The sequence below is a fragment of the Schistocerca serialis genome, chromosome 4 (assembly GCF_023864345.2).
Source record: "Schistocerca serialis cubense isolate TAMUIC-IGC-003099 chromosome 4, iqSchSeri2.2, whole genome shotgun sequence".
NCBI lineage: Eukaryota > Metazoa > Arthropoda > Insecta > Orthoptera > Acrididae > Schistocerca > Schistocerca serialis.
This window is the reverse complement of record NC_064641.1, coordinates 33,087,452-33,111,415: the sequence shown is the minus strand read 5'-3', so window position 1 is coordinate 33,111,415 and position 23,964 is coordinate 33,087,452. Positions and strand designations below refer to the sequence as shown.

Sequence of the window (23,964 nt, the reverse complement as noted above, 5' to 3'; positions counted from 1 at the left end):
ACTAGTCAAGACAACTCACCGCAAATGTGATATTTGAAAGCACACAAATCGAACAGAGAAAGCAGTTTTAACTATTTGTATGAACATGATACACGGGCAGCTGGCTGTAGTAGCTATACGTGGAGAGCGAAAGATTAGCACAAGCAGGAAAAGATGATAGGTAGCATAATACCTGTGGGGAGAGTGGTGACATTTAAGAAAAGGAAAAAATGTGCTCCGGAAATTGGAAATCGGGAACCCTTGTTAAAAGCGTGTTCCTGGAAAAAAGGAGTCTCGTAACGAAGAATTTCATGTACATTACGATGGGGCAGGTTTTTGCCATATCATTAGTTGAGAATATACTGCTATGTAGCAGAGCAGAAAAACGAAAACAAAAACGGAAGCTAGAAACAACGGAAATTTGTGTATGGAAATATTAGCCGGAACTGCTTTAGTTGGATCCAGAAGAAAAGAGCTTTAAAATCAGCAGTGATCCTCTTCAAGGAAACAGAATGTTGAAAGATGAACCTCTGGGATACAACGAGGCATAACAGATGGATGAAGAGCGAGGCATAACAGATGGATGAAAAGCATTCTGAAGGCAAATCACTAGATAAAAGGGGCACGCGAGACCGAGAAACAATTTTGCAGAGGCCTGAAGACAGAGGGTACTGGAACGCTAAAAGTATACTGGAATACTAAAGCTATCAAGAATTGGACGGTGAAGCAGGAGACTGAATATAGTAGTCTAACTACAAAGCTTTTATAATATAGTGATTATGATGTAAGGACCTAATACAGATACTCTGATCAGAGATCTACAGCTAACAAGTTCTGGAAGCTGAATGCCAAAGGCGAGGCATATATAAAGTATCGAGGCATTCTAGGTTATTTCTCCTGAGAACATTCCTTGACCAGAGGTTACTTCGTCTGTAACGACCTCCACAGAAGGAACAGTTGCATATTTTAACTTTTATTTAAGATAAACTGAGGTGGTTTTCAAAATGGTTCAAATGGCTCTGAGCACTATGGGACGTAACTACTGAGGTCATCAGTCCCCTAGAACTTAGAACTTCTTAAACCTAAGGACATCACACACATCCATGCCCGAGGCAGGATTCGAACCTGCGACTGTAGCGGTCGCGCGGTTCCAGACTGTAGCGCCTAGACCGCTCGGCCACCCTGGCCGGCCTAGGTGGTTTTCCATCAATTAAATTACACGACCACAGCTATTTCAAGCACAATCTAAAACAGTACCTGCCTTCTGCTTTAATGGGTAAATTGATTCCCACGTCGGAGGATGACTTTGTAAACTCCTCCGGTATTCCACATAATTCTAAAAGGCCGTCGCACTGACATGAGATCACCGGTTTGATGTGAAGGCCTCAGGTTTTAGAGGACGGGGCCATCAAGCATATTCTGTCTCAAGACTGAAACTGAGTATACCCACGAGAAATGTGGTACATTTATTTTGGGCTTGATGTGTACAAAGTAGAGATTATCATAATGAAAAATTGAGTACCGCATTCAACCAATTAACAGAAGACGAGGAAAATAGTAGTAAAGTATACGGCAGAAATGTTTATTGACACAACTCTCATCATTTATGTGCAGTATTCTTAATGAGGGGATCTGAAACAGATCCGTAAACGGAAATATTCTTCCCTTCGTGATTAGTGGCTTCATTTTCCTGAAAGTCAATGGCTTTGCTTCAGCCAGTAAGTAAATGTTGCTCGTTGTAGACGAGGCTTTCGTGCAATAGCTGCATGCCCGTGACGGCGAAAGAGAACGTTCGTGCATGCTACGTCACGAATGCGGACGTTGAAACAAACGAGGTGCTAGGTGGGAATCCTCGCTGGCGCGTCATCTCATGACGTCATAACCGTTGCGCCATCGGCACTGGCTGTGCTGTTAGGAGAAACCGAAGTTGCACACTGAGGTGCTAAATTCCGGAGCGTTTCCGCAGTGTCATTTGCAGATGACTTGCTGAACCACTGCAGCAGTGAAAGGAAAATGAATGTTAGTAACTTGCAAAGGAAGCTGTCGCCTCAGTGTGGATATTAAACTTATCTGAGAATGTTTATCGAATAGAAACCAGTTCCCAAAATTCAAATATACTGCTTTAGGATCTTTTAATAACCAGTCGTTTTTGTTGCATGGATATCGTGAATTTTTAAGTGAGTTTTAACTTCAGATAACGTTGCTGACCAACCATTCAACGTTGCGCTTCGTATAATTTAATTGCCGTTCTCAGTTCGTTCTTTGTGGTGGATTTCCCGGATCTTGGAGAAGAATGGCTTCTCCGAAAAGACCTTGCTTGCCCTTTCTATTAATTCGGTAGGAGCTGACCACAATCGTTCTCATCGCCTCAGACACACAATGGAACGGCAATTATCGCATTCTGCTGTCAAATGCCATTGTGTCATAACGATTATTGTCAAAGAAAACTCCTGTCGCCGAGATTTATTGGGAGAACAGCTTTCTTTTTCAGTTTCGATCTGCTCCATCATTTCAAAGATGAGAACACAGATCAATACTGAAGAGGGATTCACAAGCTCCTTTTTTTTCCCCTTCAAAATTAAATTCTTGCAACTACGGCCTTTGATGGTCACAAATACTGTTGTTCCATAGACCTTGGGAAACTTTTATGCAACGTGCCTCAAAATTTCACGTCTTCTTTGGGAATGATTGTGTAATCTGTAGGCGCTCCTTAATCCGCTTTATAGAGGGACTAAGCTCAAAACTGGTAGTATCTATTAACCAGAACAACAGTAAATTTCTCCAGCCATCGCTTAAATATCTCGTGTTAAAAAAAAAAAAAAAAACTATGGCCAACATAAAAACGTCCCGAAAAGCGTTTGTAAATTCTTCATGTTCACATGTATGCAACATGCTCCCATGCCTACCTGTGCCTGTCCGGATTTCTAACGATTCTTCCGCTGTTCTGCGTTTATGTCTACATACGTACTTCGGAAGCCGCCGTTCCGTCCGTGGCGGAGCGTATCCTGTACCACTAATAGTCATTGCCTTACCTATCCCACTCGCAAATAAAACGAGAGAAAACGACTGTCTATATGCCTTCGTATGAGCCCTAATTTCTCGTATCTTATCTTCGTCGTTCTTTCGCGAAATGTATTTTGGCGGCAGCAGAACCATTCAGGAGTCAGCTTCAAACACCGGTAGTTGATAGCGTTCCTCGAAAAGAACGTCGTCTTCCCTCCAGGAAATCCCATCTGAGTTCCCGAAGCATCTCCGGAACACTTGCGCGTTGGTCGAACCTACCGGTAACAAATCTAGCAGCCGGCCTCTGAATTGCATCGATGTCTTCCTTTAATCCGACTTGGTACGGATCGCTAACACTCGAGCATTACTCAAGAACAGATCGCACTAGCGTCCTACATGCGGTCTCTTTATAGATGAATCACGCTTTCCCGAAATTCTCCAACAAACCGAAGTCCATCACTTGCCTTCCCTGCTACAATTCTCACATGGTCGTACCAATTCGTATCGCTGTGCAACGGTACGCCCAGTCATAAAAATTACAAGTTCCGATCCCCCCCTCTCCTAGTCATAAAAATTCCAAGTTCCGATTTTTTAAAACTTGTAATAAAACTTACAAAGACAAATCTTTTTTGTCAAATACTGTTCTGAAATTCGGGTTCTTAAAACTTAATTTCTTAATCAAAACAATAAAACCACAATATTTATTAAAACAACAGATGCTACCGGCTGTCCCAGCAGTGGCACTTTGCTTCCTAGTTCTACTCGACATATCGGGTCAAGCAGTTAGTCTCCGTGACTATGACGTCATGTTTTAAACTGCTGCCATTCCAAAGCCCAAACGTTCAAACAGTTGCATTGTAGCTTCTCCGTGAAGCGAAGTTTTGGGTGTACGCATGTATTCATTGGCTACAGAAAAGCTCACCATGAATTTTCTGGAAACTTAAATTTTTTGTTTGGAATTAACTAATGAGTTATTTTAGTTGCACAGTACCTTGCCCCATACAGCTGCCAATTGCTTCATGCTGGTTACCCATTGTCACGTTCATTACTGCCGGAGATGCGACATATTATAGTTACGTTGCGATTTAATACACATGTGCTATTCTAAACCTCGGTGCCGACTTGTTCTAGCGGGATAAAAAAAATACATGGGAGGTGCCAAAATGCCGTTCCGGCCTTGCTTTATTGTTATTATGTCTGAAATCCGGGGCTGCTCCCAGAAAATGACCCCGTGCAGCATGTGCCTGGTCATCTTCAAACGCGCGCTGCTTCCGCCATTCACAATACACATAGCAGTTCGCTTCATAATTACGGTAAATACGTTAAGTTTCCGTGATGACTGGGTGTTGTGTGATGTCCTTAGGTTAGTTAGGTTTAAGTAGTTCTAAGTTCTAGGGGACTGATGACCACAGCAGTTAAGTCCCATAGTGCTCAGAGCCATTTGAACGTTAAGTTTCACACGTTCTGGCATTTTAAAATATCTTCAGTGCTAAATGTTGTTTTTATTATTTAAACACCATTATTCTATTGTAATCTTAGTGGAAAATTGTCCACAATGTGAGGCGCATAGATTCAGTCAAGCTGACAATGCCTAAGAACTCGGAACTTCCTGTGGATACAACCAACATGCGCAAGTATTATGTTGAGCTACCTCAGAGTCTAGGAGTGCCGTCTACTGGTAGTAATATCTCACATTCTAATATCCCACATATTAAATGTCAGAGTATACTCTACAATATTTATGTAAGCATGTGCACATTAGGCATAAATCAATTCTAGATTATAAAATTTTATTTGTCTTGATTGCAAATTTATATCAGGATGACGGGATTCGATTGGTCCGGCAATCATCTTCACATCATGAAAACCTTATTAGAGAAAGTAACTCGTCAAACATGTCCTCTGTCATTAATGTTTTGGCCGGCCGCGGTGACCGAGCGGTTCTAGGCGCTTCAGACCGGAACCGCGCGACTGCTACGGTCGCAGTTTCGAATCCTGCCTCGGGCATGGATGTGTATGATGTCCTTAGGTTATTTAGGTTTAAGTAGTTCTAAGTTCTAGGGGACTGATGACCTGAAATTTAATCCCATAGTACTCAGACACATTTGAACCATTAATGTTTTGTAATAAGGTTTTAATGTTCGGAAGATGACTGCCCGATCAATGGAAACCGGTCATCCTTTATAAATGTCCGCCCTGGGAGCTGAGTGATCAGCGCGACGGAATGTGATACCTTACGGCCCGGGTTCTATTCCCGGCTGGGTCGGAGATTTTCTCCGCTCAGGGTCTGGGTGTTGTGTTGTCCTTATCATCATCATTTCATCCCCATCGACACGAAAGTCGCCGATGTGGCGTCAATTCGAAAGACTTGCACCAGGCGAACGGTCTACCCGACGGGAGGATTTGCTATCACAACAAATGAAATTTTATATTAAAAATTAATATCCCGTATTCCAAAAACTTGACAATGTTAAGTCTTATACTGTTTTAGATTGTTGTGTACGTCTGAAGGCCTCTCTATAATTCGTAATAGGTTTTCGTGGTTTTAATGACTCTTCACTCGTGGGGCAGCGTTGGTAAATACCATTCGAAGCTTCCTTCATTGTATTTTATTTTTAAAGAAAGAACAGTGTGTTTGTAGGTGTTACCCGCAGGCAAGGAGGGAAGTACCAAGTTCGTACGCGCGACTGTTATGACGCGAGACCCTCGGATAGTGCGTTGTTGCGCGTGGCGTTGCGGTCGGCGCTACGAAGAACCCGGCGGGAGACTTACCCTAGCGTCAGTGGAGAAAGGAAAGATGAAAAATCAGCGTTTTAACGTCGGCGACACGGGCGTCGTAGACGTCCATGAGCCTGGATTGGGGAGGGGTGGGGAAAGGAGTCCACCATGTGCTACACACAGACATTTTCCCGAGGCCATTTAGGTAAAATACGGAAATTGTAGATCTGAATGGCCGAATGGGGATTTGAACTGGTGCCCTCCAGAATGCGAATCCAACGCGAGTCATCTTGTGCATGAGACTGCGACAATATGTAATCCTTGGCGGCTTTTTTCGGTGAATGTCGCCGAGGAAGGGGGCGCAGACGATAACACACTATGCTTTTGTTCGCGAAGAGCGGGATTCAGTCCTCGTTCTCAGGTAGATCTTCGAAATTTCACTGATTGGTGATTTGGCGTTTTCAAGAAGCTAGCTGTGTGCACCACCACTATGAAGCAGATACAGTGCTCAATCTCTAGTGATCGACAACACGCGGAATTCTAACCTTTGTTCCCTCCTTCTTTCACACATTTTCATTCGTGCATCGACTGATAACACTCATTAAGTACAAACTTCATATCCGATCACCTATAGCAATGGATCCTATTGTCAAATTAAAATTGAGTTGTTGCTCTGGGGTCGAAAAAAGGTCATTGCCATTTGCAGGCATTGTCCTTACCAGTTGAACAATCCACACGTTTAACACGCCGATTCAGAGCTCCAACTCTGCTAACTTGAGAAATGTTTCCATACACAATTATGCGATGCCACATCGTTTCCAACTGCTATCTAATGCCATCGGGACGAATTCTTTGTCACAGGTTCAAATGGCTCTGAGCACTATGGGACTTAACTGCTGAGGTCATCAGTCCCCTAGAACTTAGAACTACTTAAACCTAACCAACCTAACGGGGTCGGGGATTTTCTCTGCCTCGTGATGACTGGGTGTTGTGTGATGTCCTTAGGTTAGTTAGGTTTAAGTAGTTATAAGTTATAGGGGACCGTAGATGTTAAGTCCCATAGTGTTCAGAGCCATTTGAACCTAACTAACCTAAGGACATCACACACATCCATGCCCGAGGCAGGATTCGAACCTGCGACCGTAGCGGTCGCGCGGTTACAGACTGTAGCGCCTAGAACCGCCCGGCCACGCCGGCCGGCCTTTGCCACAGGAATTTTTCGGAAGCACATCCTGCTGTGCTTCGTAGTTCATCCAATTTGTCTTCTACCGAAAAACGTATTAACTCCTTGATTTTGTGAGAGCTTTTAAATTGGACAAAAATTCCTAAAGAAACGACATTTGTTCCGAAAACATTTCTTGAGCGAAATATATGTAAAAATAAGGGGAAACTCCACCTTCTCAGCGGGATACACAGAAACTGAAACTATGTTCCGGTACAGCTCTTGCCGTTCGGAAAGTATAAAAGTTATCGCTTTACTAGATGACCCTATCTACAGACGAACCATCATCAACAGTGAGTTATATTCACGTCCCATCCGCAGAGCTTAACTCAGAACTTTGGCGCACATTCCAGTGATCACAATACAGCCTACCGCAGGAAGTGGAACGGTTTACTTCCACGTCAAATAGTAACGCATCCTCGTATTTCAGTGTCCTTGACGAGACTGGTGATACTGCAGCTGCGGTTTACAAATTGAGTTCTTTGTAACTTTACAGTCGAATCTTGTAATAAAAAAAGTTAGAAACCTATTTCGTTAATATAACTAGAACGGCGAAACTATATGTGCTCCGACTGGAGGAACCAGTACTTAGGCGTCATCCTCTGAGTCCAGAGTTACGTTTGTGTGGTAGGAAGCTGAGTAGCAGCAGGCTATAAACGAAGATAAAGCTGCTCTCATCCAGAAAGCTGGTTTGAGTATAGTGCTGTGTTAGGGGCGGTCTTGTCAGAGATGGCACGCCTTTGCATTTATCCGTCTTTCTGAACTTCTTACGCAGACAGCTATTGAGGGACCGACAGTAAATCGAGGAATTTTGCAGATATACCAGTCCTTGAGATAGGTGAAAGTAGCGGTAAGTGATAAAAACTGAAAAAAATTCTAGGCGCGAATAGGTTCCAAATACGTAGCGAATCTAGCCACCGAGCCACGCAATAATGGTTCAAATGGCTCTGAGCACTGTGGGACTCAACTGCTGTGGTCATAAGTCCCCTAGAACTTAGAACTACTTCAACCTAACTAACCTAAGGACATCACACACATCCATGCCCGAGGCAGAATTCGAACCTGCGACCGTAGCGGTCGTGCGGTTCCAGGCTGAAGCGCCTTTAACCGCTCGGCCACTCCGGCCGGCTACCACGCAATAAACACATCTACCCTGATAATGCATATTATGAGCGGGACTATCGATTAGTAGTCATCGCTTAGAAGCAGCTACCAAAAACCTTTAATTAGATAACATTCACAGTTTACGAAACATCATTGTAGCCATCTAGTAGCAGAAAGATACGGACCTGCAACGAACGCACAAGTCTCCGCTGTGTACTGTATCTCAAGATTTTTACCGCTGTACCCGCTCGAAGTGCAAAAAACACTTGCGAGAAAAGAAACGATAAGTTTGCCGCTGCAGTTTCCTCCGCCTTCTTGTTCGCATTCTCTTACTTCATCTTGCGAAGCGCTTTAAACAATTAGCAGATAAACCTCTGCAATTAAGTCAGTTTCTCAGCTGCCAACAGGTTGCTAACCGGATACGGAGCGAGCGTGCATCTGTAGTAGCGCGCGTCCACACACACACACACACACACACACACACACACACACACCCACCCACACACACACACACACACACACACACACACACACACACGCACACACATACGCGTGAGCGCCCACACACACACATACATGCGAGCGCGGTGTGTGTGTGTGTGTGTGTGTGTGTGTGTGTGTGTGTGTGGGTGACGGGGGGGGGGATGTACACATGCTAGCGTGAGAGAGAGAGAGAGAGAGAGAGGTGCGGGAGAGGAGGACGAAGACACGAGTATGGAAAGAAACTTGCTTAGCAAAAACGAGCAGATACATAGTTGAGAGGGAGAATTGAGTAAGGATACAAGACAAGGAACGCAAGTACAAAAACAAAAAGCTATAAAGTTGAGGCGTGGAACAGCATATCGCGTAAAATGTGCATCTAAGTAGTCTGCAAAATAGTGGGCGTGGTGTCGGAAATTAAATATAGCTGGAGCTTGTTTCGGGCAAACGAGCTGCACGTGTGTGTGTGGGTAGTGACCGGTTGGCCGAAGGGCAGCTACTCTATGACAGGCCCGTGAACAAGCGCGTGTGTTTGCGCGTGGCTTTTCGCGGTTGCGGCGGTGCGTGAGTTGCGTAATGTAGGCGGTCCGCGCCGGACACAAAGAAGCGTTATGTAAAGCGAGCAGGGCTGCCCTCGCTCCACCGGACCAGAGCAACTCGAGCCGTCTTGCGCCGTGCGTGCTCATCGCAGCTCACCATCTAGAGTTGAAGACTGGGTCCGGGACAGCGCGAGACGACCGGCTAGTCACTGGCCAGTACAGACGGTAGCTAAAATAAGGCAAACACAAACGTGAATCTTCCTGGCTGATAGTGATGGTCAGTGGGATTGATTAAATTCCGTGGCAAGAAACTGCCCTGATTCGATGACAGACTGCATCGAGCAAGGCTCACATTTAGGAAGAATGGCATTCTGACGCCTCCAGATTCGACCTTTAAGGTGAATAGCGGAGTGATGATTCTTTTGCAAAAGGCAACAACCGATACTCGCTCCTAGTCCGCTAAGAGCTTATGTACCGTCTCTAACGATATCGTCGTCGACAGAACTTAAAAGATCACATTCAGAGATGCCAATGTAAATCAAAACACTTTTAGATCATGTTTTCTAAGCCCCAACTTTCATTGTACAACTACCAACATCAGCTTCCCCTACATCTTACTCCCCACTTACCTCTCCTCATGATCTCATGACTTCGTTCTATCCAACTGTGTGAACAGAGCTGGTCACACAGTCTCTGAAGTTATCTTCCAGCCAAAAGAACCACCATCATCATTCAGCACAATAGCTACATGACAACGATCACTGTGCAAACCATTACCACTTGAAGATCACTTGCTTCTGTAATGCTATCTGTTTGTTTCACACCTACTAAGATTAACTTCGAACACTTTTCTTCCGAACAAGCCTCGTGAGACCCAAAGGTACTGCCCGACCGCCGTTACATCCTAGCCGACAGGCTTCGTCGGATGCGGATATGGAAGGGCATGTGGTTACCACACAACTCTCCCGACCCTTGTCAGGTTTCGAGACCGGAGTCGTTACTTCTAAATCAAATAGCTCCTCAACTGGCCTCACAAGGGCTGAGTGCTCCCCCATTGCCGGCCGGGATGGCCGAGCGCTACTAGGCGCTACAGTCTGGAACCGCGCGACCGCTACGGTCGCAGGTTCGTATCCTACCTCGGGCATGGATGTGTATGATGTCCTTAGGTTTAAGTAGTTCTAAGTTCTAGGGGACTGATTACCTCGGATGTTAAGTCTCATAGTCGTCAGAGCCATTTGAACCAATTTTTCGCATCCCATTTGTCAACAGCGCTTGGTAGACCTGGATGATCACCCATCCAAGTGCTTGTCAAGCCCGACAGCGCTTAACTTCGGTGATCTGACGGAAACCGGCGTTACCACTGTATCATGGCGACTGGCCCTATTAGAAACACGCAGACTGTAGGGCTGTGGAGTAATGAAATTCTGTGATTCCTTACGACCCGCTTTCTGCTCTTCACTCTTATCATACGGAACACGTCTGGCCGCAACTTTTCTCATCTTTAACTTTTCAGTTACGAGTCCCTAAATTGAAGTGAGAGACATTCTGGCCTCATATGCGATTTTATCACATATTTTTCGTCGATCCACTTTCAAAATGTCATTAACAATAACCTATGAGGTGTCGTCTGTTGCAATTGATGGCCTTTCACTTTTAGGATTGTCCGCAGTACTTACCAGACCTTCACGGAAACGAGGAGACCACCGTGATGCTGTGCTACGATCCACTACACTATTCGCACATATCTCTCGCAAAGCTTTGTTAACTTCCGTTGGGTTTTTTTACACGTAGGGATTCGATTTTGATATCACTACGTGTAATCCGACCTGACTCGGTTTCAGTTTCCATTTTAAAACTGAATTCCTCACGACAGAGCCACGCGAACCAGCAGACAAATGTACTACCGTCACGTCTAAAGACTCTCTCACTGCTGACATGAATTTCAGCTCGATCACGCCACCGTATTGCGCAGGCGTAGTGTGCACCATTAAATGACCCACATATTTTGACACCAAGACTAATGAAACCGGTGGTTCGTTAATACGTGTGTCAGCAGCTACCTTCTTAGCTATTAGGGCCAATAAGGACAAAATTCAATGTGTATATTGAGCAAGCAGTAAAGGAAACAAAAGAAATATTCGGAGTAGGAATTAAAATCCATGGAGAAGAAATAAAAACGTTGAGGTTCGCCGATGAAAAAATGGTTCAAATGGCTCTGAGCACTACGGGACTTGACTACTAAGGTCATCAGTCCCCTAGAACTTAGAACTACTTAAACGTAACTAACCTAAGGACATCACAGACATCCATGCCCGAGGCAGGATTTGAACCTGCGACCGTAGCGGTCGCGCAGTTCCAGACTGTAGCGCCTAGAGCCGCTCGGCCACTCCGGCCGGCTTCGCCCATGACATTGTAATTCTGTCAGAGACAGCAAAGGACATGGAAGAGCAGCTGAACGGAATGGACATTGTCTTGAAAGGAGGATATAAGATGAACATCAACAAAAGCAAAACGAGGATAATGGAATGTAGTCGAATTAAATCGGGTGATGCTGAGGGAATTAGATTAGGAAATGGGACGCTTAAAGTAGTAAATGAGTTTTGCTATTTGGGTAGCAAGTAGAGAGGATATAAAATGTAGACTAGCAATGGCAAGGAAAGCGTTTCTGGAGAGGAGAAATTTGTTATCATCGAGTATAGATTTGAGTGTCAGGAAGTCGTTTCTGAAAGTATTTGTATGGAGTGTAGCCATGTATGGAAGTGAAACATGGACGATAAGTAGTTTGGAGAAGAAGAGAATAGAAGCTTTCGAAATGTGGTGCTGCAGAAGAATGCTGAAGATTAGATGGGTAGATCACATAACTAATGAGGAAGTATTGAATAGGATTGGGGAGAAGAGAAGTTTGTGGCACAACTTGACCAGAAGAAGGGATCGGTTGGTAGGACATGTTCTGAGGCATCAAGGGATCATCAATTTAGTATTGGAGGGCAGCGTGGAGGGTAAAAATCGTAGAGGGAGACCAAGAGATGAATACACTAAGCAGATTCAGAAGGATGTAGGTTGCAGTAGGTACTGGGAGATGAAGAAGCTTGCACAGGGTAGAGTAGCATGGAGAGCTGCATCAAACCAGTCTCAGGACTGAAGACCACACACGCAAGGACAAAAATGTCCGAACTGTCGGTCCTACCGCTCGCCCCGAAGATGTCTGGGGGGTTTACGCAGTCGAAGTGGGGTATTGTTTACTGCAATAGCCAAACTTGATCCACCAACAGGGCTGAGTGCAGGGGACAAACGTAGCGATAGAACAGGCGAGACGCGTGGTAGGGAAGTGTCGGCAGAGAGGGGCGGGTCGCGGCGAGCTAGAGCGGCGCGTAGGAGCGGCCGCCGCCGCAGCGGCGCTGGGGAATTCTCAAGGTGAGCGGGCGCGCCAGGTGAGGAGTCCTTGGAGCAGGCAGCGCGCCTTCCTGGTCGCTGTTACCACCGGCCTCTCCACTCGTAAGCCAGCGCATTCCTCCCACGCGCCCGCTGCCTTCCCTTCTCCCCGTTCCCCATTTAACGACACCTCTACCGTGTTACGGCCAGTTCTCTGCCACACACCGAGACTACACCAAAACACACACACACAGACATGTAGGCACATGCTCAATTCAAACGCTTAGGCCTGTTTATTTCTACAAATTAATCATGGCTAGCGTGGGACGGTGTACTTTTTATTCGCCTTGAAACAATCAGATATGGCCGCCAAGGAAGTGCAATATGACTCAGTTTACTGACGATTAGCCTCGATATCGCTATCATACTCTTGTCCTAGTGGCTCATAATCTTCTCCACTTTTTAGACGTAATATGACTCCCACAGCCGCGCGGGATTAGCCAGCGGTCTAAAGCGCTGCAGCCATGGACTGTGCGGCTGGTCCCGGCGGAGGTTCGAGTCCTCCCTCGGGCATGTGTGTGTGTGTGTGTGTGTGTGTGTGTGTGTGTGTGTGTGTGTGTGCGCGCGCTTGTCCTTAGGATAATTTAGGTTAAGTAGTGTGTAAGCTTTGGGACTGATGACCTTAGCAGTTAAGTCCCATAAAATTTCACACACATTTGAACATTTTTATGACCCCCACACGTGCATCAACGAATATAAGTTCCGGTTGGTTATAATTAAAGTGCACCTACTCGTATTTTTCTGGTTAAATAGCCATACGATAATTATAGCATATATATTCTGGTTAAATAGCCTTACGATAATGATAGCCCACACTGGTGTGGGCTGTAATTATAGTACGGCTATTCTGGTTAAATAGCCTTACGATAATGATAGCCCACACTGGTGTGGGCTGTAATTATAGTACGGCTATTTAACCAGAAAAATATATGCCATTGCTGACTTGAAAACCGAAAAAAATGATACTTAACGCCATAATAAAGGCTTAAGCAAACTGAAAACAACATTGAAATAAATGTAACCGCAGTAAGTGGATAGCACCTTTGCTCAGGCACAAGACGCAGTAGGTTAACGTACAGGTATTGATCACGAAAGCTACAAGCCAAAGTCAAAGATCAAGGTCAGTAAAACAAGTTACAGAATATGTGTACGCTATAGAACAATCACAGATAGATGCACGTGCACTCAAATTACAATAAAAGAAGATACAATTGCATATGAAGTTCTTGGCTCAAATGGCTCTAAGCACTATGGGACTTAACATCTGAGGTCATCAGTGCCATAGACTTAGAACTACTTAAACCAAAGTAACCTAAGGTCATCACACACATCCATGCCCGAGGCAGGATTCGAACCTGCGACCGTAGCAGCAGCGCGGCTCCGGACAGAAGCGCCTAGAACCTCTCGGTCACAGCAGCCGAGAAGTTTTTCCTCAGTATAATTATTTTCTTTTCTTTTTATTATTTTTGTACTGATGGGAAAAATTCTTACAGTATTTTATCTTCTTTTCTTCTAAAAAAATAATTGTCGTGTGACTAGGGCCTCCCGTAGGGTAGACCGTTCGCCGGGTGCAAGTCTTTCGCTTTGACGCCACTTCGGTGACTTGCGCGTCCATGGGGATGAAGTGATCATGATTAGGACAACACAACACCCAGTCCCTGAGCGAAGAAAATCTCTGATCCAGCCGGGAATCGAACCCGGGCCCTTAGGATTGAAATTCTGTCTCGCTGACCACTTTTTTTCCCCTTGATCTCATGTAGTTCGTTGCATCTGCTTGTGGCGGACGTCGCAAGACACCCGTTTCAGTTGGTCGTTGATCCATTAACCTTTGCCCGAGTTTGAGTCTCGGTCCGGCACACAGTTTTAATCTGCCAGGAAGTTTCATATCAGCGCACACTCCGCTGCAGAGTGAACATCTCATTCTGGTACCTGTACATGTCGGAGAAAAACATCGTGGTAGAAAAGTTAGAGGCAGGTACTGGACGTCCAATAGAGCAAAATTCTCCGTGTAAACATACGTCGAAAATACACCGATGTGGTACTACGGCCATAAATGACAGCCAATCAAAGTGCGCGCGGGAATGTATCCATTCGAACCAGCTTGCCCCAGCTACGATGAAGAATGCAATTGCTAAGGGATCAGCTGAACACTCTTAAAGCCACTCAAAATTTAAATTTCTATCCATGGCTAATTACGTTAGACACGTTCTCCACGAAATAGAATTGTTTTTAACGGCGTTTGACAGCTTTTGAGATTACTCGATAACGTTCATAGTTGGACTTTTCTTTGAAAGACGCCAGGACTTTTAAGGCCGAAATCTGCTAACATTGTGCTGCTTTAGCTCAACTTTGTAAATATACCTAACAGAACAGAAACTGAGCTCTGCTGGCAGATTAAGACATTAGCATCGGCACATATTCCAGTTTCCTCCCAAAGCGCTTGAGTGCCATGTCAATCACTTCTGAGTGCCATGTCAATCACTTCTCGGGCGCCGTATTATTGACTTAGTGAGTGCCAAATCATTCACTTCCTTTTATAAGTTATGGAAAACAGAATAAAGTTTAACATGTGATTCTGTATATGGTTGATGCTACATTTCCATAAATAAAAACGTCGGGAGTTCTATATAAATAGATGTGAGGCATGCTGTGCAATCATGATAGTATCTACATCTACAGTTCTCAACAAAGAGCATGGTAGACGGTATTTTTCTAGGCTCTGTTCTATTGGCTTCTGAGCAAATTACGATATTAAGGAATATCTGACCAGATTTCTTGTTATTCTGAGGACATCCTGATAACTATTTACGGCAAATGATCTTATGGGTTACGCTGGAAGCTCTGTGGGGCATTTTGTAGATGACGCTAATTAAGTAGGGAAGCCGCAACGCCTGTAAATTGGGCGAAGCGCAGGGATACACACAAGAGAAGAGTCTCAGCATACACTCCTGGAAATTGAAATAAGAACACCGTGAATTCATTGTCCCAGGAAGGGGAAACTTTATTGACACATTCCTGGGGTCAGATACATCACATGATCACACTGACAGAACCACAGGCACATAGACACAGGCAACAGAGCATGCACAATGTCGGCACTAGTACAGTGTATATCCACCTTTCGCAGCAATGCAGGCTGCTATTCTCCCATGGAGACGATCGTAGAGATGCTGGATGTAGTCCTGTGGAACGGCTTGCCATGCCATTTCCACCCGGCGCCTCAGTTGGACCAGCGTTCGTGCTGGACGTGCAGACCGCGTGAGACGACGCTTCATCCAGTCCCAAACATGCTCAATGGGGGACAGATCCGGAGATCTTGCTGGCCAGGGTAGTTGACTTACACCTTCTAGAGCACGTTGGGTGGCACGGGATACATGCGGACGTGCATTGTCCTGTTGGGACAGCAAGTTCCCTTGCCGGTCTAGGAATGGTAGAACGATGGGTTCGATGACGGTTTGGATGTACCGTGCACTATTCAGTGTCCCCTCGACGATCACCAGTGGTGTACGGCCAGTGTAGGAGATCGCTCCCCACACCATGATGCCGGGTGTTGGCCCTGTGTGCCTCGGTCGTATGCAGTCCTGATTGTGGCGCTCACCTGCACGGCGCCAAACAAGCATACGACCATCATTGGCACCAAGGCAGAAGCGACTCTCATCGCTGAAGACGACACGTCTCCATTCGTCCCTCCGTTCACGCCTGTCGCGACACCACTGGATGCGGGCTGCACGATGTTGGGGCATGAGCGGAAGACGGCCTAACGGTGTGCGGGACCGTAGCCCAGCTTCATGGAGACGGTTGCGAATGGTCCTCGCCGATACCCCAGGAGCAACAGTGTCCCTAATTTGCTGGGAAGTGGCGGTGCGGTCCCCTACGGCACTGCGTAGGATCCTACGGTCTTGGCGTGCATCCGTGCGTCGCTGCGGTCCGGTCCCAGGTCGACGGGCACGTGCACCTTCCGCCGACCACTGGCGACAACATCGATGTACTGTGGAGACCTCACGCCCCACGTGTTGAGCAATTCGGCGGTACGTCCACCCGGCCTCCCGCATGCCCACTATACGCCCTCGCTCAAAGTCCGTCAACTGCACATACGGTTCACGTCCACGCTGTCGCGGCATGCTACCAGTGTTAAAGACTGCGATGGAGCTCCGTATGCCACGGCAAACTGGCTGACACTGACGGCGGCGGTGCACAAATGCTGCGCAGCCAGCGCCATTCGACGGCCAACACCGCGGTTCCTGGTGTGTGTGATCATTGCTTGTACAGCCCTCTCGCAGTGTCCGGAGCAAGTATGGTGGGGCTGACACACCGGTGTCAATATGTTCTTTTTTCCATTTCCAGGAGTGTATGTAAATGAAACGTAAGTGCGCGTAAATAAGCACAAATGCTCATTATTAATCGATTATTAGCCGTCAATCGCCGCAAAACAGCTACAACAGTAAAATATCTAGAAATACACGTCTTGAGCGACCTGAAATGGAGAACATACATGCAACCAGTCGTCGGAAAACAGATGCTACGCAAATTCATTGGATGCTCCGAAGGAAATATTAATAATCAAGAAAGGTGTAGCTTACGAAACGCATATTCTAGCGACTTTTAAATACTACTCGTCAGTCGGGGACATTATCAAATAAGACTCAGAGACAGAAAGAGAGAAGATCCGAAGCAGAGCAGCGCATTTCGGCAGGAAGACGCTAGTTCAACTATAGTGACAGTCGCTACAAGAGGAGCTTTATGTATCACAGAGAGGTTTACCGATTAAAATTCCGAGAGTTCACATACCGCGATGAGGCAAACAACATTTTATTTGCTCCCAGATACATCTGTCGAACTGACCAAAATGGTAAGAGCTCACCTGGAGACCAAATGGTGGTGCTTGCGGATGACAGATTAAGCAGTGCAGAATAATACACTGAAGAATTCTTGTCAGTTAATTGCCCGGCATCGCAGGGAGGTTCTTACTTCGACTATTTGCTCGTCTATCTCCGTCTTCAGCTCGCTCATGTACATGGATTCCCATATCCTTCGTTGCAGTTTTCTACTTCTCATGTCATTCGAGACCGACGCGAAAAATTTGTAACGCCTACCTAAGATATATACTTAGAGCGGGTAAACACGGTTGGGGAGAATTCTATTCGCTAAGGTATTTTCATGAAGGAACTGCCGTCAGTGTATAGAATACCGCGCAGATAATACAGTAGCTGACTTGACGCTTCCAGGAGATGAGGACGCTGTCGGAACGGTTTTCCAGCAAAAATCGTCAAGAAGAAACAAAAGTACGCGGTATTGATGACGCTTGAGCAGGGACTCGCGCACCGGCTAGACTCCCGTGCCGGAAGACACGAGGAAAGAAGGCGTCCAGAGCGACCGCCGGTACGTCACCGGAGCTTCCGGCCAGCGGAGGGAAGCCCGGAAAAAATGCCGATCTCGCGAGACGATCGGCCAGTCGTCTGCAGAGGTTTAGCATGCGCGGCTCGCAAGCTCAGTTCTCGCTGCGGTACCCCAAGAGCTCTGATGGTGGCAAAATCTGCGACCTGGCTAAGCAACTGGTACGTACGTCTTACTAAGCTCGGTAATCATTGGCATTCTATGTGGAGAAGCAGCTCTAGAATAGGCACTACGCTGAGTGCGCAAGACATGGAGAATTCTGATTGCGTTAGAGAGGTGTTTTCCCAATCTCATTTTGGCAAACACTGAAAAAAGTAACTGTTGCTTCGAAGATCAGTGTTTCTCAAACAGATAGTCTCCACAGGAAAATTGCTTTTTTATAGAGAGAAAAAAGATTTAGATGTAGCCTTTTGCATCAGCAGTTAATCTGTGATTCGATGCTTCGTTGGCCTTTTTGTGTCAGTGTTTAGTTCTAGCAACACACTGTACACAATTATAGGGTTAGCCTCGAACAGCTGGGAAACGATCTGAATGTAGAAGCAGAGAATCGTTGCAACAATTATTAAATTGGTGGCAATGGAATGAGAAATAATAAGAACTGGAATTACTTAACGGCACATCACCCTTATGCTGACTGGGGCTTAGATTGAATTAATTCTATAGTAAATAAGAAGACTGTTGAACAGCGTAAGTAAGTTTATTGTCGAGTAAAAACTATCTCTAGCAATGCCAAGGCGAGGGGAGGTGCTTCATGCCCAACATCTAAAAATATTGTAATATACTCAATTAATTTAAATTTTAAAATTTTGAAAAATATATATTTTAGTGTATTCTTCTACATATTCCATATACGTTTTAAATTTTTCAGTTAAACTTACCCAAAAATATTAGGTAGTGGAAGTCACTTTCCCCAATGAACGTCGTATTCAATATTTTTAGGTTCATGGCCTTACTTACGCACCAGTATCTCCTTAAAAAGCAACAGCAACAGCAATGAAATCTGCTTTCTTAAATTTTTTGTGGTTGTCATAAAAGTTGATAAAACACATTATTGAAAGTGCGTTGATATTGCTAATAGTGAGCTAAAAGATATTTTCAGATCCTGGACTCTACTTACCTCTTTAAAAGTATGTTGTTAGCATACTCCAACAACATTAACGACTTTTGTCATTTTTTAAATTGTTTTTAGGGTAGGCGTAAAGTACCCCCCCCCCCCCTCCCCCCTGGTAACTCGCGTTATGGAAAGTGCCTTTGTATTGCTGCGGTTAAAGCAGCAATCTCGATATTTTCACGCTACATCATAGTCCAGTTTTGCTCAGTCATTAGCATAAGAAACAGCGATATTTTGCTTATCGGCCCATAGGGGCAGCTGTAGAAATCTTGCACTTCATTAGTTGGCAAGCAGCTAACGAGAGGAAACAGATGAATGGTTAAGTCAACCATGTAACGCCATCTCTTGACATGCGCGACAACTACACTGCAGCGCGTCGCTTGCGTCCACAACTGCAATTCGAGTACACAGCCACACGTCTCATCACTCTCATCGATATTGTTATTATGTTCAGTGTACAGTACTGTGGCAATCTGCGGAATGATTTTCTGTGTACGATGTTTTACTTTACATGTAAGATACGCGTTTCATCACAATATGCTCTAATACCAACAGCAAAATTTCCTGTTTTTTACTCACACGTGGGCAATTTGTTGATAAGAATTGGATCTCAAACAGCCCGCTTTACTCCTCAGATTAAAGAACGAGAAAAATACTGAACATTTATTAAAAGTTTACAAAATAGCTACGGCCATAGGAATACAAGAGTCCAGTACATTTAAAATGAAGAAGCATCTACCAAATAGCTTTCGAGCAGGATTATAGACAAATTTGCTGCATGCTGTCTAAAGGCAAACGCGAAAATGAATGATTGACGCGTTTTAAAATGATTGCAACTGATTTTGAGCGACAGTTTGTTGTTAAGAGATTTGGGCCCATCAATTACAAGAAACAAACAACAACCACCGCAGCGAGCCGAAGTCTGTGGCCCTGCACCAAAAAAAGGCGAGGACGATTGCATCTGCCAGATAGTTTACGGTTAGCGATTTTTACGATGTAAAACGATTTCTTTTAATTGGTTACCTTGCAAAGGATGAAACAGGAACAGATGGGAGTGTTACGCATGTCTTCTGGACAAAGAGAATAAAAAAAAAATTACCATCAGAAGAGGCTTGAATAAGCGGAAACGTATTGTTACAAGCAAATAAATTTGTGACAGTATATGTTTTTAGTGTAGTGAACTTATGGGAACCACTGATGGGTATTTTACAAAACTCACAGAACCGCGCTTCTGAAGTAGTACACTTTGTGTGCTGACCGACATATATTAATTCGGACATTTTCGTCTGGATTGCGGTATTTAAATAGAGAGAAATAATTTCGTAACAACATTAGACTCAAGCTGCAGTGTTGAATTCAATATTGATTTTCGTATGTTGGTGTGAAAACTACATTTCTAAGGGATTAAATTACCTAGGAACAGTATGAAGAGCCACAAAAAAGGAACAAAATAGAGCATCTTGTCACGTGCAATAAGCCACACTCAGAATGCTCTGCATCATGGTAATGTGAACCTTGCATCCATGCAATAAGATTCCATACAGCTGTGAAGATGTTACGCGGCCTTGTTCGTGTCATGGCGGAAGGTTGGCAAGCGTGCGACAAGTAGGACGCGAGGCGCAGTGGGTCGCCGGCCCACCTGCTACGGCAGACAGCGCATTGCCAGACGCCCAAATAACCAGTTGACTTGACTCCTCCCACTCCTCCTCCCTCCCCCCCCCCCCCCACCCCCCCTCCTGAAGAGCGTTGCGCAACACTAATAATCGGGTGGTCATAGGCAGCGTTGCGTGCAAAGTTGAAATCTCCTTTGTTTAATCAACTACTGATGACTAACAAATATTTTGTACAGGTTTAAGACGAGTTATTCATTCTGCGGATAACATGTCACATCCTTTTTCTGAATACAGGGTCTCAACAAATCCTTGTATTTGTCAATTTCTTTCATTTTCGATGCCATTCGCGGGCGAGTGTGGCCTTTTGAGGTGAAGTCTTTTAGCATTTTAAAAGGTCTGAGAAACGCTACATTATAAGACTGACTTAATTCATTACAAATTATACAATTATTGCTGAGGATCTAGTGCAACATTAGGCTAGTGATATGGAAGATAAAAAGGAGGCCATAGATAATGGATCTTGAAAAATACCTTAGGAAGAAAACCAATGGATTTGAAAGCCATGTAATACGCATATTAAAAGTTTTGGAATCCGTAATTGCAATTAAATTACGTCCATATTGAACAGGCTGCAAACTGTTCAATTATTTATGTAATGAGAATAGTCACCTGATCACATCAAAGTGCAGTAGTCACTCACAGACGGTAGATGGCAGCACAAGTGGTGGAGGGTATACACTACTGGCAATTAAAATTGCTACACCAACTAGAAATGCAGATGATAAACGGGTATTCATTGGACAAATATATTATACTAGAACTGACATGTGATTACATTTTCACGCAATTTGGGTGCATATATCCTGAGAACTCAGTACCCAGAACAACCACCTCTAGCCGTAATAACAGCCTTGATACGCCTGGGCATTGAGTCAAATAGAGCTTGGATGGCGTGTACAGGTACAGCTGCCCATGCAGCTTCAACAGTAATGACTGGCGTATTGTGATGAGCCAGTTGCTCGGCCACCATTGACCAGCCAAGAAGTTTTCAATTGGTGAGAGATGTGGAGAATGTGCTGGCCAGGGGATCAGTTGAACATTTTCTGTACCCAGAAAGGCCCGTACAGGACTTGCAACATGCAGTCGTGCATTATCCTGCTGAAATGTAGGGTTTCGCAGGGGTCGAATGAAGGGTAGAGCCACGGGTCGTAACACATCTGAAATGTAACGTCGACTGTTCAAAGTGCCGTCAATACGAACAAGAGGTGATTGAGACGTGTAACCAATGGTACCCCATACCATCACGCCGGTTGATACGCCAGTATGGCGATGACGAATACACGCTTCCAATGTGCGTTCACCGCGATGTCGCCAAACACGGATGCCACCATCATGATGCTGTAAACAGAACCTGGATTCATCCGAAAAAATGACGTTTTGCCATTCGTGCACCCAGGGTCGTCGTTGAGTGCACCATCGCAGGCGCTCCTGTCTCTGACGCAGCGTCAAGGGTAATCGCAGCCTTGGTCTGCGAGCTGATAGTCCATGCTGCTGCAAACGTCGTCGAACTGTTCGTGCAGATGGTTGTTGTCTTGCAAACGTCCCCATCTGTTGACTCAGGGATCGAGACGTGGCTGCACGATCCGTTACAGCCATGCGGATAAGATGCCTGTCATCTCGACTGCTAGTGATACGAGGCCGTTGGGATCCATCGCGGCGTTTCGTATCACCCTCCTGTACCTACCGATTCCATATTCTGCTAACAATCATTGGATCTCGACTAACGTGAGCAGCAATGTCGCGATACGATAAACAGCAATCGCGATAGGCTACAATCCGACCTTTATCAAATTCGGAAACGTGATGGTACGCATTTCTCCTGCTTACACGAGGCATCACGACAACATCTCACCAGGCAACGCCTGCTGTTTGTGTATGAGAAATGGGTTAGAACCTTCCCTTGTTTCAGCACGTTGTAGGTGTCGCCACGGGCGCCAACTTTGTGTGAATGCTCTGAAAAGCTAATCATTTGCGTATCACAGCATCTTATTCCTGTCGGTTAAATTTCGCGTCTGTAGCACGTCATCTTCGTGGTGTAGCAATTTCAATGGCCAGTAGTGTAATTTATTGCCGCATATAAAAGTAATGTCGAAACATAGAGTAAGTCTTCCTGAACACACTGCTGCCAGTTCCATATTTGTACACTGAATAGTTCGCCTGTTTGAACAAGTTGAATGGAATGTAACATTATGCGTGCGTTCTGAGCCAGACACGGCAGACGAGTCACACCGAGGACCTTCTCAATGAAGGGAGGTAGTGAGAAGAAAGTCGTTCATCAGAAAATATGCTTCGAATTTTTTATTCATATGGAATTGAGAACTTTCTTAGAGAATGTTCTTTTGCTCTGAGAATCTTGGGGTTCTTTTTTTTTTTATTCTTATTCATAGGACCGAATATGTGGGCTGTCCGTACTGCTGCCGCCACAAACAACAGTGCTACTTGGATAAAGAGAAAGGAATTCTTCGCGTTATACTGCGAGCAGTGTGTGTGTGTTGCGCCACCTCTCTCGGGAAGGCCAGACGGCGAAGAGCGAACAAAGGAAAAGATATGGGCGTGGTCAGAAACACGGCATACCGCATCTTCTGGTACAGAAAGAGACGCGCGGCGAAGGGGCAGTAGCGGCCGAGAGACGAGTGCCATTGGTGGAGCAGGGCCGTGAGGGGAGTGGAGGGTGAGGGCGTGGGCGCGCCGCGGCGCAGCAGAGCAGGTGCGTGCCGTGAGTCAGGGGCGAACCGTTAGCTAGGATAGAGCTAGCACGGCACGCCGCGCGGCGCGGACCGAGCCGCCTAGCCAGTCACTCAGTCAGGCAGCAGTCGCCATCGCGGGCACCCACAGCGCGGACCAGCGTCGCCATGCTGCCCTACTGTCAGTCCGCAGAGGTGAGCCCCGCACCACCCCTCTACTACTTCTACGCAGCGCGCAGATGACACCCCAAATGCTTTGTTCTCGGCTGAAAGCGCTGCAGTGCCGCCAGGTGTTGCTTTCAACAGCACTACGTGTGCATCGCACCCGTGCCTCGGGCTGCGTTATTACGCTTCTAACAGTTCGGTGGTGCCTGGAACACAGAAGTTCGCGTCTTCCGTCTTTCTGCATCTACACCCTGCAAAGTAGTGAAGTGCATGGCAGAGCGTACTTCCTAAAGTAACACGTATTAGGTTTTCTTCCCGTTTCATTCGCGTTGGAGCGCGTGAAGCGACGCCGCTTAAATGGCTCTATGCTGCCTGTAATTAGTCTAACCTTCGCGGTCCCTAAGGCTGCGATATGCATGTGTAATACTCCTAGATTTCTCCCGAAATATTTCTCCTCGAA

General features: G+C 45.6%; 1 protein-coding gene across 3 annotated transcripts in view; it reads left to right on the top strand.

Annotated features, from left to right (window-relative positions):
• The window catches only part of LOC126475317 (DNA-binding protein D-ETS-4), a 164,094-nt gene that overhangs the window by 123,348 nt on the left and 16,782 nt on the right, over positions 1–23,964 (top strand). The window contains exon 1 of one of the 3 annotated variants that reach the window (XM_050103098.1): positions 23,386–23,534. The exons of the other annotated variants lie outside the window; for them this stretch is intronic. Coding sequence (XP_049959055.1) covers positions 23,508–23,534 — 27 coding nt within the window. The 5' untranslated portion in view covers positions 23,386–23,507. Of the gene's footprint in view, positions 1–23,385; positions 23,535–23,964 lie in introns of those variants that run through there. 3 annotated transcript variants of the gene reach the window in all.